General features: G+C 37.9%; 2 protein-coding genes and 1 long non-coding RNA gene across 3 annotated transcripts; 2 read left to right on the top strand and 1 right to left on the bottom strand.

Annotated features, from left to right (window-relative positions):
* Positions 1-5,477: 5,477 nt before the first annotated feature.
* Positions 5,478-5,960, top strand: LOC145129539 (uncharacterized). The gene is made up of 2 exons (XM_079064291.1): positions 5,478-5,643; positions 5,710-5,960. Exons 1-2 carry the CDS (start codon positions 5,478-5,480, stop codon positions 5,958-5,960), a joined length of 417 nt encoding a protein of 138 aa, XP_078920417.1.
* Positions 5,961-6,682: 722 nt separating this feature from the next.
* LOC145166514 (uncharacterized) lies at positions 6,683-12,962 on the bottom strand. The gene is made up of 5 exons (XR_013740578.1): positions 12,862-12,962; positions 12,073-12,153; positions 11,095-11,160; positions 10,513-10,577; positions 6,683-6,906 (listed from the first exon to the last, which is right to left on the bottom strand). It is a non-coding gene; the product is annotated as an uncharacterized LOC145166514 (long non-coding RNA).
* Positions 12,963-13,045: 83 nt separating this feature from the next.
* Positions 13,046-15,066, top strand: LOC145166502 (F-box/kelch-repeat protein At1g30090-like). Its single transcript, XM_079085510.1, has 2 exons — positions 13,046-13,193; positions 13,457-15,066. Exon 2 carries the CDS (start codon positions 13,721-13,723, stop codon positions 14,927-14,929), a length of 1,209 nt encoding a protein of 402 aa, XP_078941636.1. The 5' UTR covers positions 13,046-13,193; positions 13,457-13,720; the 3' UTR covers positions 14,930-15,066.
* Positions 15,067-16,250: the final 1,184 nt, after the last annotated feature.

Below are 16,250 nucleotides of genomic sequence, written 5' to 3'. Positions count from 1 at the left end.
ACTAAAACTTGAAAGTATGCATGATGTTTATTCAATAACACCAAAGTTCCATCGATCACTCTATGCAAACACTTCAAATAGTCAACAAAAGATTGGAAACCCTAAAAAAATCCCGGTTTAAGTCCATTATAGACTAGGATTTCCTTATTGGGCCTAATGGACCAATAAGTTTCCAATTTGACTAGTTTGGGCTTAGAACCCTTAATTGGGCTCTAATTCAACGCACCTTCATGAGATTTGACATTTTTGGGCCATATTGGGCCTAAAATGGAAGTAAACTACTCCAATAAGCCTTATTGGGCCATAACTAGCCTAATTAACCTTGTTGGGCCATGACTAATCTAATCAGCCCTAATGGGCCGCAAACCTAATCTTTTATGCTAATTGGGCCGTGAACCCCCCTAAGGGCCCAATGGGTCGAAAACTCCTTTATGGACCTCATGATTTCAAGTAAGGATCAAGAATTGGGCCAAAATGAATCCTCTTCCCTTCTTAATGCAATTCTCGGCCCATTTAAAAAGAAAGAAAAGATTAGAAGAAGAATTAAGAGAAAATGGATTAAGGAGAAAAATTGTGAGCATGCCACCTCCTTATTGTATGGTGGACATCCATGCAATGTCACCTCACCCTCTCTCCCTTCTTCTTCTTCTACTCTCGGCCGAGAGCATCAACACACACACACACACTTAATTCACTTCTAAATACTTCCAAATCCTCTCAAGAACACCTTCATTCTTCCATCAAAAATTTCGAGATTTGCAAGCATTCCAAGAAGGTTTTTCCATAAAAATCATCATCTTCGGTAAGTTATTACTTAGATCCATGGCTTAGTTTCTTTATTTCATCAAAAACCTCTTCCTAACTCATGCAATTTTTGTGATCTACTCCTTAGAAGCTATCTAAACCAAAGTCCTCTCAAGAAGCTTACTAGGGCCGAAAATAACATCAATCTCTTCCATTTCTTTCTCCAAAACCGAACCAACAAATCGAAGGTGAGTTCATATCCCCTTGTTTTCGGTTTTTACTTGTTTTTTGGGGAGAATACAAGTACAATGTGTTGATCTATGTGTGTATGCTCGTGATATGTGATTTCTTTGGTTTATACTGTGAAAATATGATATTATTTCCTAAATCTTGAAATTTATGGCTAAAGTGTGAAGAATACATAAACAATGTACATAATAAATAACTTACTTCAAAGACCTAAGGATCTTTAGGCTTAAGAAGTGAAAACAAAGTCAAAATCCTTATAAGTGTCATTTTTGCAAAAATAATCAAAGTTTGGGTAAAATATGATATTTTCGGTTTTATAAGGACAAAATACTATTATTTACATAGAAATCTAACTTTTATGAAAATAACACTTGTCTAGGGGTCAAAAACATAAATTTTAGCTTAATGGGCTTTAAATTTGGGCCTTACGAGTTTTGGGCCCAAAGTTGCGAAAAATGAAGTATTTGAGGGGCTGAAATGGAAAAGTTAACAAACAACGGGTTTAAAACGTGAATAAAACTGTTTTAAGGGCTGAAAATGACTTTGATGTAAAAATTGGAATAAAAATGCAAAGTTTTCGACTTTGGGGTCAAAATTGTAAAACTTACGGAAATTGAGCCAAAAATGTAAAATTTTTTTCAACTAAGGGATGGAAATGGAAAATACAATAGTTTTGGGCTGAATTTATTATTTCAAATGAAGTTTGGGTCTAAAACGTCAAGAAAAACGGTTTAAGGACCAAAAATGTCAATTTTCATAAAAGGGGACTAAAAGTGCCATTTTTATAGATAAAGGGGCTGAAATGGTCAAACTAAATGTTTTTGGGCCAATTAGACGAATATTAAATTATTGGGTTAAAAATATTAAGTGTATAACGCATGGTTTTAAATATATATATATATATATATATATATATATATATATATATATATATATATATATATATATATATATATATATATATATATATATATATATATATATATAACCAAAGCTCGTTATAAATCAAACGTCAGAGTATTTTAATACTTCGAATAAACATTTCGCTTACACCAAATAGCTACATTACGAACTTAAGATCAATAAATTATAAATGATTCAATGGTTGGGCTCAAATATCTTCAATTCGTGCTATTGGGCCTTTGTGGCCCAATATCATGATTATTGGGCCCAATATAATCACACATGTTTACGGGCTTCCGGTGACCCAATTACATACCCAATGGGCCTTTATCACCTTTAACATGATATTGGGCCTTAATGGTCCATTTGCATTGCTAATAAGACCCTAAACGTTCATAATATGCTTAATGGGCTTTAACGTGTCCGTAGCATACTCGACAGCCTGTAATTACATACAAAGTTAGTGGGCCTCCGTTGTCCTCTTTTCTTCGTCTGTTAGGCTTACCTTTTATACAAGTAAACATAAATCGGGTTGTGAAACAATGTTATTCAGTTTCATTTGGATTTAGTGAGAAATAACGGGTGACACCAATAAGTGTCGGTCATAGTCTGTAGTTATAAACAATGTCTCCTTGAGGGAGAGCGAGAGTTTGTGTATAGATCTATACGGGGGTGACTCCCCCACACCTAAGTTGTTCGCTACAGTTAGACTCGGCTAGTCTAGGGTGACAAAATCTTAATTCAAGACCGGCATTCGATAAGATGCCAAGACAGGCGAATTAGTCATTATTATGCATGGTTATAATGACTCACATAGAGATCCATTACCATCTAAGTAATCATTGGGAAATCATGTTCATATGTTGTGACGATACAATAATACAAACTATCATACTATTTATTTCGGAAAACATCGGGTTTTCCAGGGGAACAACATTATTCACTTTTACTTACAACAACTATAATACAAGAAACTATTATGAAAAACATATTACTTTTACATGTTTTGAAATCATTCACACGTATACTTATGGATCATCACACCTTTTTCGTAAACAATTCCTGTTTCAGAAAATATCGGATTTTCTGGGTTTTACAAATAGTACAAAACATTTTCATATCAAACCTGCTTATGAACTCACCAACATTATATATGTTGACCGTTTTCAAAATAACTTGTGTTCTCATGTAACCGTTAGAATGAAGAATTATCAAGCTTGTGTCTGAATGTCTTTTGTGATGCCATTTGATAAACAATTTATGTTTTGGGATTATGTAATGTAAACAATGTACTTGATGTGAACAATGACGGTTGTAATGTATTAATGCATGGTGATGTTTATGTTATGTTTCATGTATATTCATTGTGATGATATTTCAATTTAAGTCACACGAGCCCTCAGACGTTTCCGCCGTCTGGTTCGGGGGTGTGACATATATTTTGCATGCAGTGGTTTATACAATTGAATTTCAAAAAAGAGGTTTGCCTCATAGTCATATATGTCTGTTTATGCATGCTGACTACAAGCTTCCTACAGTTGAATATATCGATCTCATTATTTCTGCTGGGATTGCAAATATCGATGATGATCCATAATTGTATTCACTTGTCAGGGAGTTCATGATTCATGGTCCATGTGGAGCTGAAAATTTGAATTGCCCATGCATGGTTGACAGAAAGTGTTCTAAAAACTTTCCAAAGCAGTTTTGTAATCATACTTCAGTTGATTCAAATGGTTTTCCCTTATATAGGAGAAGAAATGATGGGCATTTTGTTGAAAAATTTGGTGTTCAGTTAGATAACAGAAATGTTGTTCCATATAACAAATATCTGTTGAAAAAATATCAGACACACGTTAATGTTAAATGGTGCAATCAAGGATCTTCCATAAAGTATTTGTTTAAATATATAAACAAGGTCCTGATATAGCTACCGTTTCTATGGTGCAAACCAATAATGATTCCGATTACAACGATGCAGTGGATGAAATTAAAGAATACTATGATTGTAGATATATTTCTGCATGTGAAGCATCATGGCAGATTTTTAAATACGATGTTCATTATAGGCATCCTGCTATGATTAGACTACCTTTTCATCTTCCTGATCAACAACAAATTATATATGAGGCAGACAATGACATTGAAGATGTTCTTGAGCGACCTTCAGTTGCTTCTTCAATGTTCACATCTTGGATGAAGTGTAATGAAATCAATAAAGAAGCACAAAAACTTACATATGTTGAATTTCCTGCAAAGTTTATTTGGAAACGTAAAGGTCTGATTTGGAAGCCAAGGGAAGTTGGATATATGATTGGTAGAATTCACTCGGTTTCACCTAAACTTGGAGAAGCATATTTCTTAAGAATTCTTTTAAATAAAGTGAAAGGTCATAAATCATTCGAAGAAATTCGCACGGTCAATGGTGAACTATGTTCTTTTAAAGATGCGTGTTATAATTTTGGCCTTTTAGATGATGACAAAGAATTTATCGATGCAATTAAGGAAGCAAGTCTTTCTGGGTCTGGTTTTTATCTACGGTTCTTATTTGCTACGATGCTATTGTCCAACAGTTTGTGTAAACCAGAGATTGTTTGGCAAAACACATGGGAATACATGTTAGATGGAATTCTTTACAAGCAATAACAGTGATTAAAGTCTTCAGGTAATCTAAATTTATCTTATTATTATTAAAAGAGTATCATATAAAATTTATGTATAAATTCAATTATATTTTACGTCCCAATCAATTTGTTTTTTATACGTTCTAATTAATATATTATTTTACGTATAAGTTTATCACTAAACGAAGATCAACTTAAAAACTTGACTTTGTTTGAGATAGAACAAATTTTACTCCGTAACAATTCCGGTCTTAAAATTTATGGAAATATGCCTTACCTAGATGTTGATTCTGTTTCATCTTCAAACAATCGTTTTATTACTGAGGAGCTAGATTATGACATACCAAATTTAAAGAACGAGTTTGATCGGTTGTTTGTTGCATTAACAAACGAGCAACGGGACATTTTTCTTGATATCATGAATGCAATTAAACATAATAAGGGAGGTGTATTCTTTGTTTATGGTTATGGTTGAACAGGTAAGCCATTTCTTTGGAAGACAATTTTTGCAGCAATTAGAGCTCAATGTCAGATTGTTTTAAATGTTTCTTCAAGTGGGATAACTTCATTATTATTGACTGGAGGCAGGACAACACACTCTCAGTTTATAATTCCCCTAAATCTTACTGAGGATTCTTTTTGTAGAATAAATCCAAAAAGTGATCTTGCCAGTTTAGTAAGAAAAACCTCATTGATCATTTGGGATGAAGCACGCATGGTACACAAACGTGCATTCAAAGCTTTAGATCGAACTCTGAAGGATATTTTAAAGTGTATCAATCCTACGAATTCAAATATTCCATTTGGAGGGAAAGTGATTGTTTTTGGAGGTGATTTCAGACAAATTCTACCTGTTGTTCCAGGTGGTAGTAGACAAAACATTGTTAATGCTTCTTTAAGTTCTTCTTATTTATGGCAAGTTGGCAATAATGCAAAGTTCATAAATTAACAAAAAAAATGAGGTTAACTGTTGGAAGCGATCCATCTGCTATTGAACAAATAAGGGATTTTGCAACTTGGCTTTTGGACATAGGAGAAGGTAATCTTGGTGGTCTGAATGACGGTGAAGCGATTGTTGATATTCCACAAGATATTGTTATTACTAATCCACATGATCCTATAGGTTCATTAATCAGTTTTGTATATCCTTTTATACTAGAAAACTTCAACATTGCTGATTATTTTTAAGAAAGAGCAATACTTGCTCCCAAGAATGAAGTCCAAGAAATAAATGATCGTTTGCTATCATTGTTTCCAGGAGAACAAAAAGAATACTTAAGTTCAGATAGCCTATGCCGATCCGAGTTTGTTCATGATGAGTTTGATGCAAATTTATACTCACTTGATGGTTTAAATGGTCTTAAAGTCTCAGGTCCGCCAAACCATAAGCTCATTTTAAAATTCGGTGTTCCAGTTATATTATTGAGAAACATTGATTAGAAAAATGGCTTATGTAATGGGACTAGACTACATGTTAAATCTTTGGGCAAACATATTATTAAGGAAGTTATCTTATCTGGAAGTAATATTGGAAACCAGACTTTTATTCCAAAAATGTCTTTAACTCCTTCTGAAGACAAGATCCCGTTCAAATTCCAAAGAAGAAAATTTTGATTGAGTGTGTGTTTTGCAATGACAATTAATAAGAGCCAATGACAATCTTTATCGAAGGTTGGCTTGTTTCTCAAAGATCCTGTTTTTACACATGGTCAATTGTATGTTGTTTTATCCAGAGTTCAAAGTAGACAAAGATTAAAATTGTTGATTTTAGATAAGGATGATAGACTAACAAATAAAACATCTAATGTTGTGTGTAAAGAAGTTTTTAGAAATTTATAAAAAACTTTATATAATTTTATTATTTATATAAATTTCAGTATTTGTTTTTTGTTAAATTTATATTTCATTTCATAAAATTATATTTTTTTTTGCATATCTACAAATACAAAATGCCAATTGCATATTCAAACCACTATTGGTTCGTAATTTCAACCAATAGTTATGTCATTATCATATTACTGCAAAACATATATACTTTAATTAGTAAAGATGTTATTATCAATTATTAATTTTAAATAAATAAGTTACAATTTAATTTAAAAAAATTTAATTTCTAATCCGTAGTGCACATGGGTTATAGCTTAGTTGAAACATCCCAAAAATACTAGCCAAAAAATTCGTTTTCAAAATCATTTAGCAAACATAAATATCATTGCCATAGTATAAAACCATGGAACATGTATCTCAAAATCTCATAAAAAATGTTATAATATACCATCTCATATAAAATATCATATCCAAAATATCAGAGTAAAACTCCCAGGCTGAAGACTGTGGTGTGTGCCATGCGATCATCCCGAGCCCTTCCCTTTGCTAGTGGAAGTACCTGAAACCAAAACTGAAAACTGTAAGCACAAAGCTTAGTGAGCTCCCCAAACTACCACATACCATACACATATAACATGCAACTAGGAGATATGGGCCCCGCCCATACTCATGGAGATACGGGCCCCGCCCACATTCTGCTAACTAGGAGATACGGGCCCCGCCCACACTCCACTATCTTTGAGATACGGGCCCCGCCCACACTCATAGAGATACGGGCCCCGCCCACACTCAGCTACTACTCTATCATACAAGTATCACACAGAAACAAGTATACTAAATTTATCATTCAATCCTGAGTCATATTGCAATAAAGCTACTAGGAGATACGGGCCCCGCCCACACTTAACTAATAATAAACTCATACTGCGGGCCGGCCTTGGTGCCTTAGACCCGTTCCTACTGAAGGGACACTCACCTCGTGTGTCTGGCTGCTGAAACCCTGAGTGAGAATTATCTGGCTGCTGCTTCAGTGACTCTCCGGCTATAATTCCCACAATGACACATAGTCAGAAACTGATAACTAAACTCAGGGTGAAAATGACCATTTCACCCTTGGTCAACAATAATATTCTGGTCAAGTCACATTTCCAGTTGACCGGACTCGCCGAGTTGGCTCGACAACTCGCCGTGTCCCAACACTCTCATCTGCCCCCAACCCGAATCTACTCGTCGAGTCTAGCAAGAACTCGACGAGTTCTCCATCAATCATAACATCAAGAAAATATTCATCTGACTCGCCGTGTTCTTCCTGAACTCGTCGGGTTTATGTTTATCTTAACAACGTGTCTAGCATGGGACTCGCCGAGTTGTATGAACAACTCGTCGAGTTCATCTTCATAAGTTGGGAGATGGCCTTGGACTCGCCGAGTACGTTCCTGCACTCGCCGAGTCCCATGGTTTCCAGTTCCATGGCTATGTCTATTTCACTGAGTCCTTTCCCTGGACTCATCCAAATCCCTTATGAACTAAAATGGGTTCCTCTGATTCATAATTGTTTTGGGTACCAACTCACGACTCGCCGAGTCCCAAGAACGACTCGTCGAGTCCATACCCACATCCTCTATGAACTCTTGCGACCCTGACGGTCCTGTCATATGCTATCTCCACGTCGAGTGGGCAATCCAGCTCCCCCGGAGCTCTGCTAAATCGCTTGCTAAGCGCAAGCGACACAAATAATCGGGTAGCCCCCGAATCAAAAAGTACCATAGCTGAAATGTCTTTCACTAGGAACGACCTTGAGCACATAATCATAACATAAGCAATAATCAAATAAAATGATAATAAGAAGATGGAGAAGATACATACCAGTAACCACATCTGGAGTCGCTCGCGCCTCCTCTGCTGTCAACTGGAAGGCTATGCTCTTCGCCACTGATGCCTCAGCCCGCCCCTGACAGCCGTCTGTAATCCTCATAGTAGCAAGAGCGGGTGCCACCACCTTTACTGCTAATGCTAGACTCGGACAGTGGGACTTCTTGTGTCCCCTCTGATTGCAATGGAAGCAAATCAGATCAGATGTTGTGGTGGTAGTAGTGGTAGAAGTAGCGGTACAATCTCTGCTCACATGCCCAGTTCGGCCGCATTTGAAGCAGCCCGAACTCCCCGCCCTGCACGTCCCCTCGTGCGACCTGCCACACTTGCCGCAGCGGCCTCAGCCCTGTTGGCCCTTCCCTCAGGAATCTGTCTTGGGCTTCTTGCCCGAGCCCTCCATGCCAGATACCGACTCTAGCTTCCTCTTCCTCTCCATCTCTAAATCTATCTCCCTCTCACGATCCCTCGCAATCATATCCTCCAGCGTCTTACAGTTGGAACGGCTCACAAACTGGCGGATATCACTCCACAAAATCTCATGATATCGGGCCTTCTTCATCTCCTCGTCCGCCACATACTGCGGAACGAGAAGGGCCCTCTCCCTAAACTTGGTGGTAATCTCCGTCACAGTCTCTGTCGTCTGCTGGAGGTCCTGAAACTCCCTAGCAAGCTGCTGCACCTCAATGACAGGTGAAAACTCGGCCCTGAACCTGGTCGTGAAATCACTCCAGGTCATCGCATCCAACACAGTGTCATCTCCAATGACTCTCCCGACCTCCTCCCACCAATCTCGTGCCCTGTCCTTCAGAAGACAGGATGCTAGTCTGACCTTGTACCCCTCGGGACATCTGCTGGTGCGGAACGCGTTGGCGACATCCGCCAACCATCTGGTGCTTGCAATGGGGTCCCACGCCCCATGGTAGTCAGGAGCTCCACACGCTTTGAACTCCCTGAAAGTCAACGAGCGTGATCCCATCATGGCCGCTATCTCAGTACGGAATGCGCTCAACTTCTCATCCAGAAGCTTTAAGATACCCTCCTTGACCGACCCGAAAATCACAGGGGTCTGGTCTAGTATGCTGCGTGTGACCTCCGAGGAGATAAACTCCCTGGTCTACTCATCTAACTGTCCGGATCCGAAACCCGAGCCTGATCCCTCCCCGGCACCTGAACTGCCGATTGCTGGTCTAGTTCGTAAAACCACCATTTTGAAAATACATCAAAACCAACATCAGAATACTAATATAACTGGAGGGATCACATACACTACAAGTTCTCTGGTCTTATCTCAACCTTCCTTGATTCGAGTACGGGTCCTCTGCTTTCGGTAGTACGAGCCCATACTACCTTCCACATCTATCTGTACTTTCCTCAAGAGCTACCTCGACTCCACCAAGTCCCTTCTACTACTACTACTGCTGATCTCATACTAAACTCTTCCCATGCTTGCCCTAGGGAAATCACCAACCCACTCTCCGCCATCAGCTGCATAAGAAGTCCCTGCTTTCTTTCACTAACTAGCTCGCGAATACTGTTACATATTACTCAGACTAGATAATTCTTCGAATGAAAGATCCTACTCTACAACGGTTGGACTCAGACAAGAGCTGCGAAATAGAGCTAGACTTAACCTTCTGAAATTATTTAGTCCTTACAATATGCAACGTAACATATTCGTTTACTACTTAGTGAAAGATAACTAAGACTCCTAAAAGCACAAAGCAAGCAACATTCGAGCATCGAGTACACATAATCAAGCATCTACTACTCTGGCTATCATACTGACTAATCTGTGCTAGCATGCAGTTCATAGAGCTGAGGTACATATAACAGGTACATAAGGCATCCTTCCTATATCCTTAGTCCTAACTAGCATGCAATTCTCATAAAGCTGATACACATAACATAAACTTGTATGGGTAATTTGGGAGTACTTACTTGAGCTCGGCTGATTGCATGCACCACACCCTTTTCTCTTTTCATAGTTCTTTTCTATTAAAAAAATCCTTTTGTAAAAATGATTTTCTTTCGAAAGTTTCATACTTCTTCCTTAATTTGAGTTCAGACGCACCCGAAGGTGTGCCCGAATCCCTCAAACCAAGGCTCTGATACCAACTTGAAACATCCCAAAAATACTAGCCAAAAATTTCGTTTTCAAAATCATTTAGCAAACATAAATATCATTGCCATAGTATAAAACCATGGAACATGTATCTCAAAATCTCATAAAAACTGTTATCATATCACCATCTCATATAAAATATCATATCTAAAATATCAGAGTAAAACTCACAGGCTGAAGTCTGTGGTGTGTGCCATGCGATCATCCCGAGCCCTTCCCTTTGCTAGTGGAAGTACCTGAAACCAAAACTGAAAACTGTAAGCACAAAGCTTAGTGAGCTCCCCAAACTACCACATACCATACACATATAACATGCAACTAGGAGATACGGGTCACGCCCACACTCATGGAGATACGGGCCCCACCCACATTCTGCTAACTAGGAGATACGAGCCCCGCCCACACTCCACTATCGTTGAGATACAGGCCCCACCCACACTCATAGACATACGGGCCCCGCCCACACTCTCCTGCTATGAGTTACGGGCCCCGCCCACACTCAGCTACTATGAGATACGGGCCCCGCCTACACTCAGCTACTACTCTATCATAGAAGTATCACACATAAACAAGTATACTAAATTTATCATTCAATCCTGAGTCATATTGCAATAAAACTACTAGGAGATATGGGCCCCGCCCACACTCAACTAACTAAGAGTTACGGGCCCCGCCCACACTCAACTAATAATAAAATCATACTGCAGGCCGGCCTTGGTGCCTTAGACCCGTTCCTACTGAAGGGACACTCACCTCGTGTGTCTGGCTGCTAAAACCCTGAGTGAGAATTGTCTGGCTGCTGCTCCGGTGACTCTCCGGCTATAATTCCCACAATGACACATAGTCAGAAACTGATAACTAAACTCAGGGTGAAAATGACCATTTCACCCTTGGTCAACAATAATATTCTGGTCAAGTCACATTTCCAGTTGACCGGACTCGCCGAGTTGGCTCGACAACTCGCCGTGTCCCAACACTCTCATCTGCCCCCAACCCGAATCTACTCGTCGAGTCTAGCAAGAACTCGACGAGTTCTCCATCAATCATAACATCAAGAAAATATTCATCTGACTCGCCGAGTTCTTCTTGAACTCGTCGGGTTTATGTTTATCTTAAGAACGTGTCTAGCATGGGACTCGCCGAGTTGTATGAACAACTCGTCGAGTTCATCTTCATAAGTTAGGAGATGGCCTTGGACTCGCCGAGTACGTTCCTGCACTCGCCGAGTCCCATGGTTTCCAGTTCCATGCCTATGTCTATTTCACTGAGTCCTTTTCCTGGACTCATCCAAATCCCTTATGAACTAAAATGGGTTCCTCTGATTCATAATTGTTTTGGGTACCAACTCACGACTCGCCGAGTCCCAAGAACGACTCTCCGAGTCCATGCATGACCAAGTCTAATAATTCGATTTCTGATGTGCAAAACTCTTCCAGAAGGTAGATCTAGGCTCCTAAGATCGGTATAGCACGTAAAGCCACGAACTTTACGTTCATGCATGGGAGTTTTATGCTCAAAGGACCAAAAATGGGGTTTATTTCATTCTTGGGGTTCTCATGGCCATAAAGATGGCACCTTTATGCCATGAGGACCCTCCAAGGTTTCAGATCTGAGTGTAAATCGACTTGGGACGTCCAAGTCCCAATGATCAAGCTTCTTGGACCCAAAACTTCATAAAAATGGCAACAAGAAGATCTAAGAAACTACAAGTCAAGTTTGAAGCTTGATTACCAGAAAGTGAAGAGAAACTGATGTTGTTCTTGGATCTACTCTTTCTCCCTTGAATCTTCTACCTTCCAACTCTTTCACTAGCTTCAAAATATACCAAACAACTCTCAGAACCACCAAAGAAGCTCAAGACCACTTATGGAGGATTAGGGTTTCGGGATAAATGTTCTGGAGGTGATGGAGGCTGGACAAGAGGCCCATAATGTTGCTTAAATAGGGTGCAAACCCTAAATATTATGGTTTGCCCAGACTGGCCTACTCGTCGAGTCAAGGCGCGGACTCGCCGAGTAGATCACTTAAACCCGCATCCCATCCTGGCATCTACTCGACGAGTTAGGGCTACTACTCGTCGAGTAGCTCTTTATAAAATGACATTTAATGAATTAAATACGTACCAGAAACGGGACGTTACATTAGTATTAAATATGAATTTAATATTATTTTTTTAAACATGTAAACCAACAAGAAATATTTTTTAAACGGGTCAAAATAGAATAGAATTTTATAAACGATAAATATGAGTTTAATAAAATTTGTAAAAAAACTAATCTATATATTAAAATAATATTTAATTACCTTTTAAAATTCTGTTTTCCTTTAATTAAAAAGAAAAAGTCCGAAATACTAGTGTTTTTGTTTTTTAAAGTTAGCATAATAATTTTTTTTTTTTTTTTAAATTGACAAAAAAATATAAAATTTTAAAACATTTGCACTTAATTAAAACCTGCCAACAAATTGATGCAATTTATGGCCATAATTAGCCTGTGCAAGCCTACTCATTCATAATCTGACCTCCTTTCTGAGTTCAGCCATCGCAGTAGCGTGCACGGGTGGGTTTGATTTGAGAGTTGCGACTCGCCTCTTTCGAGAGTGAAGTTTCCCTTCTGTCCACGTTCTTCTGTTGCGCGTGGGAATTATTGGCCATCAAGGATATGAACCCATGTTTGCCACATATACTTTTCTTACAAGAATATGAGGGTTTCAGCCCACCAAAACAAGTATAATATTTCCACCATCATCACCAGTTCACCACAAACTTAAAGTCGAACAAACAACAGTTATCAATCAATCTTCAAGCTGAAGTTGCAATCTGTCTTCATCTTTAATCTATTCCTTTGTTATCTGTAAGTTCATGTTCTTGGTGTTTTGTTTATTGATTTCATCATCTTCTCTGTCTTTTACTTCTTACGCAGAATCTTATTCGAATTAGAACTGTTCCCAGATCATAAACCGTAACTTGTCGTTGATTCTTGAACTGGGTATTTTAGAAATTTGTTGTTCGTCATCGATTACTGATTTAAATCTTGTGAAAAAAAAAAGTGAAAGGGGGGAGTTATCTTTTCGTGGAGATAAGATAAAAAATTCTAATTCTGTGTTTTTCCTGTAGCAAAAACTGACTTTGAGATTGATTTCTCGAGATGGGGTTTTGTTTTTATGTTGTGTTTGGTCGTATTCGATGCGATTGAAGACAATCACATGACATGTGAACTCAATTGTCAAAAAAGGGCTCTTCGCAATTCGACTCCAATTCTGTCCTATTTGTTATCTCCTTTCAAATTAAGCAAATCAATTCGAATTGGGGTTTACACCTTTTCCTTCTTTCAAGTTCTTGAATTCGGATTCAGCTTTAGGGTTCTTGAATTTCACAAAGATGCAAAGAGTTCGCGTTTCATCACAGCAAGTCCCAGTACAGAAATTAGGCGATTCCCAGATGACATTATCTCCTAAATTCAAATTAGCATCAATTCAATCTCGTTTACTCGATCCTTTGTTGGAATCAGAACTGAATCTTCAAGGTGATCCCTTAATCCCTGGTCTTCCTGATGATATTGCTTTAACTTGTCTACTCCGGCTACCAGTCACCACCCATCCAGCCACCAGAGCAGTTTCCAGACGGTGGTATCAATTATTCTGCAACAAAGAACGATTCTTTACTAAAAGAAACGAAATGGGTTTTCAAGATCCATGGTTATTTGTCTTCTCATTTCATAAATGTACAGGAAAGATTCAATGGCATGTTCTTGATCTTACCCATTTTTCATGGCACACAATTCCACCAATGCCTTGTGTTGATAAAGTTTGTCCACATGGCCTTCGATGCGTTTCATTTCCCTCAAACGGGTCTCTTTTCGTATGTGGAGGCATCATTTTTGACGCCGATTGCCCCCTAAATGTAGTGATGAAATTCGACATTAAGAAGAATCATTGGACTATAATGAAAAAAATGATCACCGCAAGGTCTTTTTTTGCATCCGGGGTGATAAACGAGAAGATCTACGTGGCGGGGGGGAATAGTACGGATCTTTTCGAGCTCAATTCGGGCGAAGTTATGGACCCGAAAAACGGGATTTGGCATCCGATTGCAAATATGCGTACAAATATGGCGGTTTATGATGCTGCGGTTCTTAATGGGAAGCTTTTGGTGACCGAAGGGTGGTTTTGGCCTTTTTATGTGGTCCCACGTGGACAAATTTACGACCCGAAAACCGATAATTGGGAAAATATGGCGGATGGGCTTCGAGAAGGGTGGACAGGGTCGAGTGTTGTGATATACGGGCATTTGTTTGTGGTGACAGAGCACGAGAGGACTAAATTAAAAGTTTATGATATGAATTCGGACACTTGGAAACCGGTTGATGGGCCTCCATTACCGGATAAAATATGTAAGCCGTTTTCGGTAAATTGTTATGGTAGTTTTATTTATGTTGTGGGGAGGAATCTTCATGTTGCAGTGGGTCGGATTTTGAATGTGAGTGGAAAAGAGAAAAGTCCGGGGTTTTTGGTGGAATGGGAAGTTGTTGAGGCACCCGATGGGTTGGGGAATTTGACGCCTTCGAGTGCGCAGATTCTGTTTGGGTAATGTACTTTGTGTTGGTGTTGAGATATGTGAAAGGTTTTATATGATTTGGTTGGTGTTTATGTGATTATATTGTGATTGTTGTTTTTGTAACGTTATACAACGTTTCTTTTGAATGTTAATGATCCTTCCTTCTCGAACGACCAACGACTTTGGTCCTATTTGCTTAAGAATTATTGGATTTGGGTTTTTAACGGTTCAAAGTGAGTAAACTCTTAAAACTTAGATTATTTTTGATTATTTTTAATGAGTTAGTATTTGTTTACTATATTCCTAACTTATTAGCTTATTTTATATTTTATTATTATTTGTTATATTCGACCAGTGAGTGGTTAATATATTTTAACGTTTTGTATATTTAACCGTCTTATTTTTTATTCATTTATATTCATATTTCATTTTATAACGTAATTATATTTTAATCCAAGTTTTAAATAACGTTAGACGTGATTTGGTGGCAATGTCAAGCCTCAAGCTTTTCTGAGCATTGACGAACACGTCGTTTGTAAGGCGTGAAATAAGGCGACAATTTTGTATATAATTAATATTTTTTTTATGTATTTTCAACTATTATTCGTTTTTATTCACATATATGAGTTAAGTCGGCGTTTTAGTAAAACTTGACGGCATATACAAGTCTTGGAGCCATGACGAGCTTTTTAGAACCTTGATTTTAATTATAAATAAGTCTAATTTATTTACTAGTTAATTATTTTATCATATATTTTATGATATTTTATTTATGAAATATAAATTTATAACAATTATATAATATTTAACCTTTTTATAATTATGACGTATTTATTAATTAATTAATTAATTAATTAATTAATTAATTTTTCTATTTTACGTTTATAAACTAATGATCCGGTATTCCGCTTGTTTCTCATTCAACGTCTATAAAATAGAGTAAATTACATGAATCATCGCGTGTTTAGGCGTCAAAACGCACGTTCAGTCCTTATTTTTAAAAATTAATTTGGACCATCCCTTATATCGTAAAAACATGCACGTTTCTTCCCTAAAATCGTTTATCATACTTAAAAAATCTATTTTACTCTTATACATTTATTTTTGAGCTGTTTACTTATTAATTATTTAAAAAGAAAAGAAAAGAAAATCCCTTCCCCTTTTGTCATTTATCATTCACTTGTGGATCCCCACCATTTTACCCTTTTGCATTGTTTGTCGCTCTTCTCTATTTTTTGAACAAGATCTCTAACACCATAACCACCCTAAATCCTTCATCCTTTATCTGTTCATTTTCAAAAGAGCTAGAGAGATGGGTCACCGGAGCCACCATCGTCGTCGTCGAAGCTACCGA

This window comes from Lactuca virosa, chromosome 1, assembly GCF_052849685.1.
Source record: "Lactuca virosa cultivar CGN04683 chromosome 1, Lactuca_virosa_CGN04683_v6, whole genome shotgun sequence".
Lineage (NCBI taxonomy): Eukaryota > Viridiplantae > Streptophyta > Magnoliopsida > Asterales > Asteraceae > Lactuca > Lactuca virosa.
The sequence above is the reverse complement of the archived record's forward strand: the minus strand, read 5'-3'. Positions and strand labels throughout refer to the sequence as shown.

Excerpts from the sequence above, each read along its gene's own strand:
- LOC145129539 (XM_079064291.1), top strand. The coding sequence starts at position 5,478 with ATGAGGTTAACTGTTGGAAGCGATCCATCTGCTATTGAACAAATAAGG. Across the intron at positions 5,644-5,709 it reads TAATCCACATGATCCTATAG|AAAGAGCAATACTTGCTCCC; the intron begins GTTCATTAATCA and ends ATTATTTTTAAG.
- LOC145166502 (XM_079085510.1), top strand. The coding sequence starts at position 13,721 with ATGCAAAGAGTTCGCGTTTCATCACAGCAAGTCCCAGTACAGAAATTA.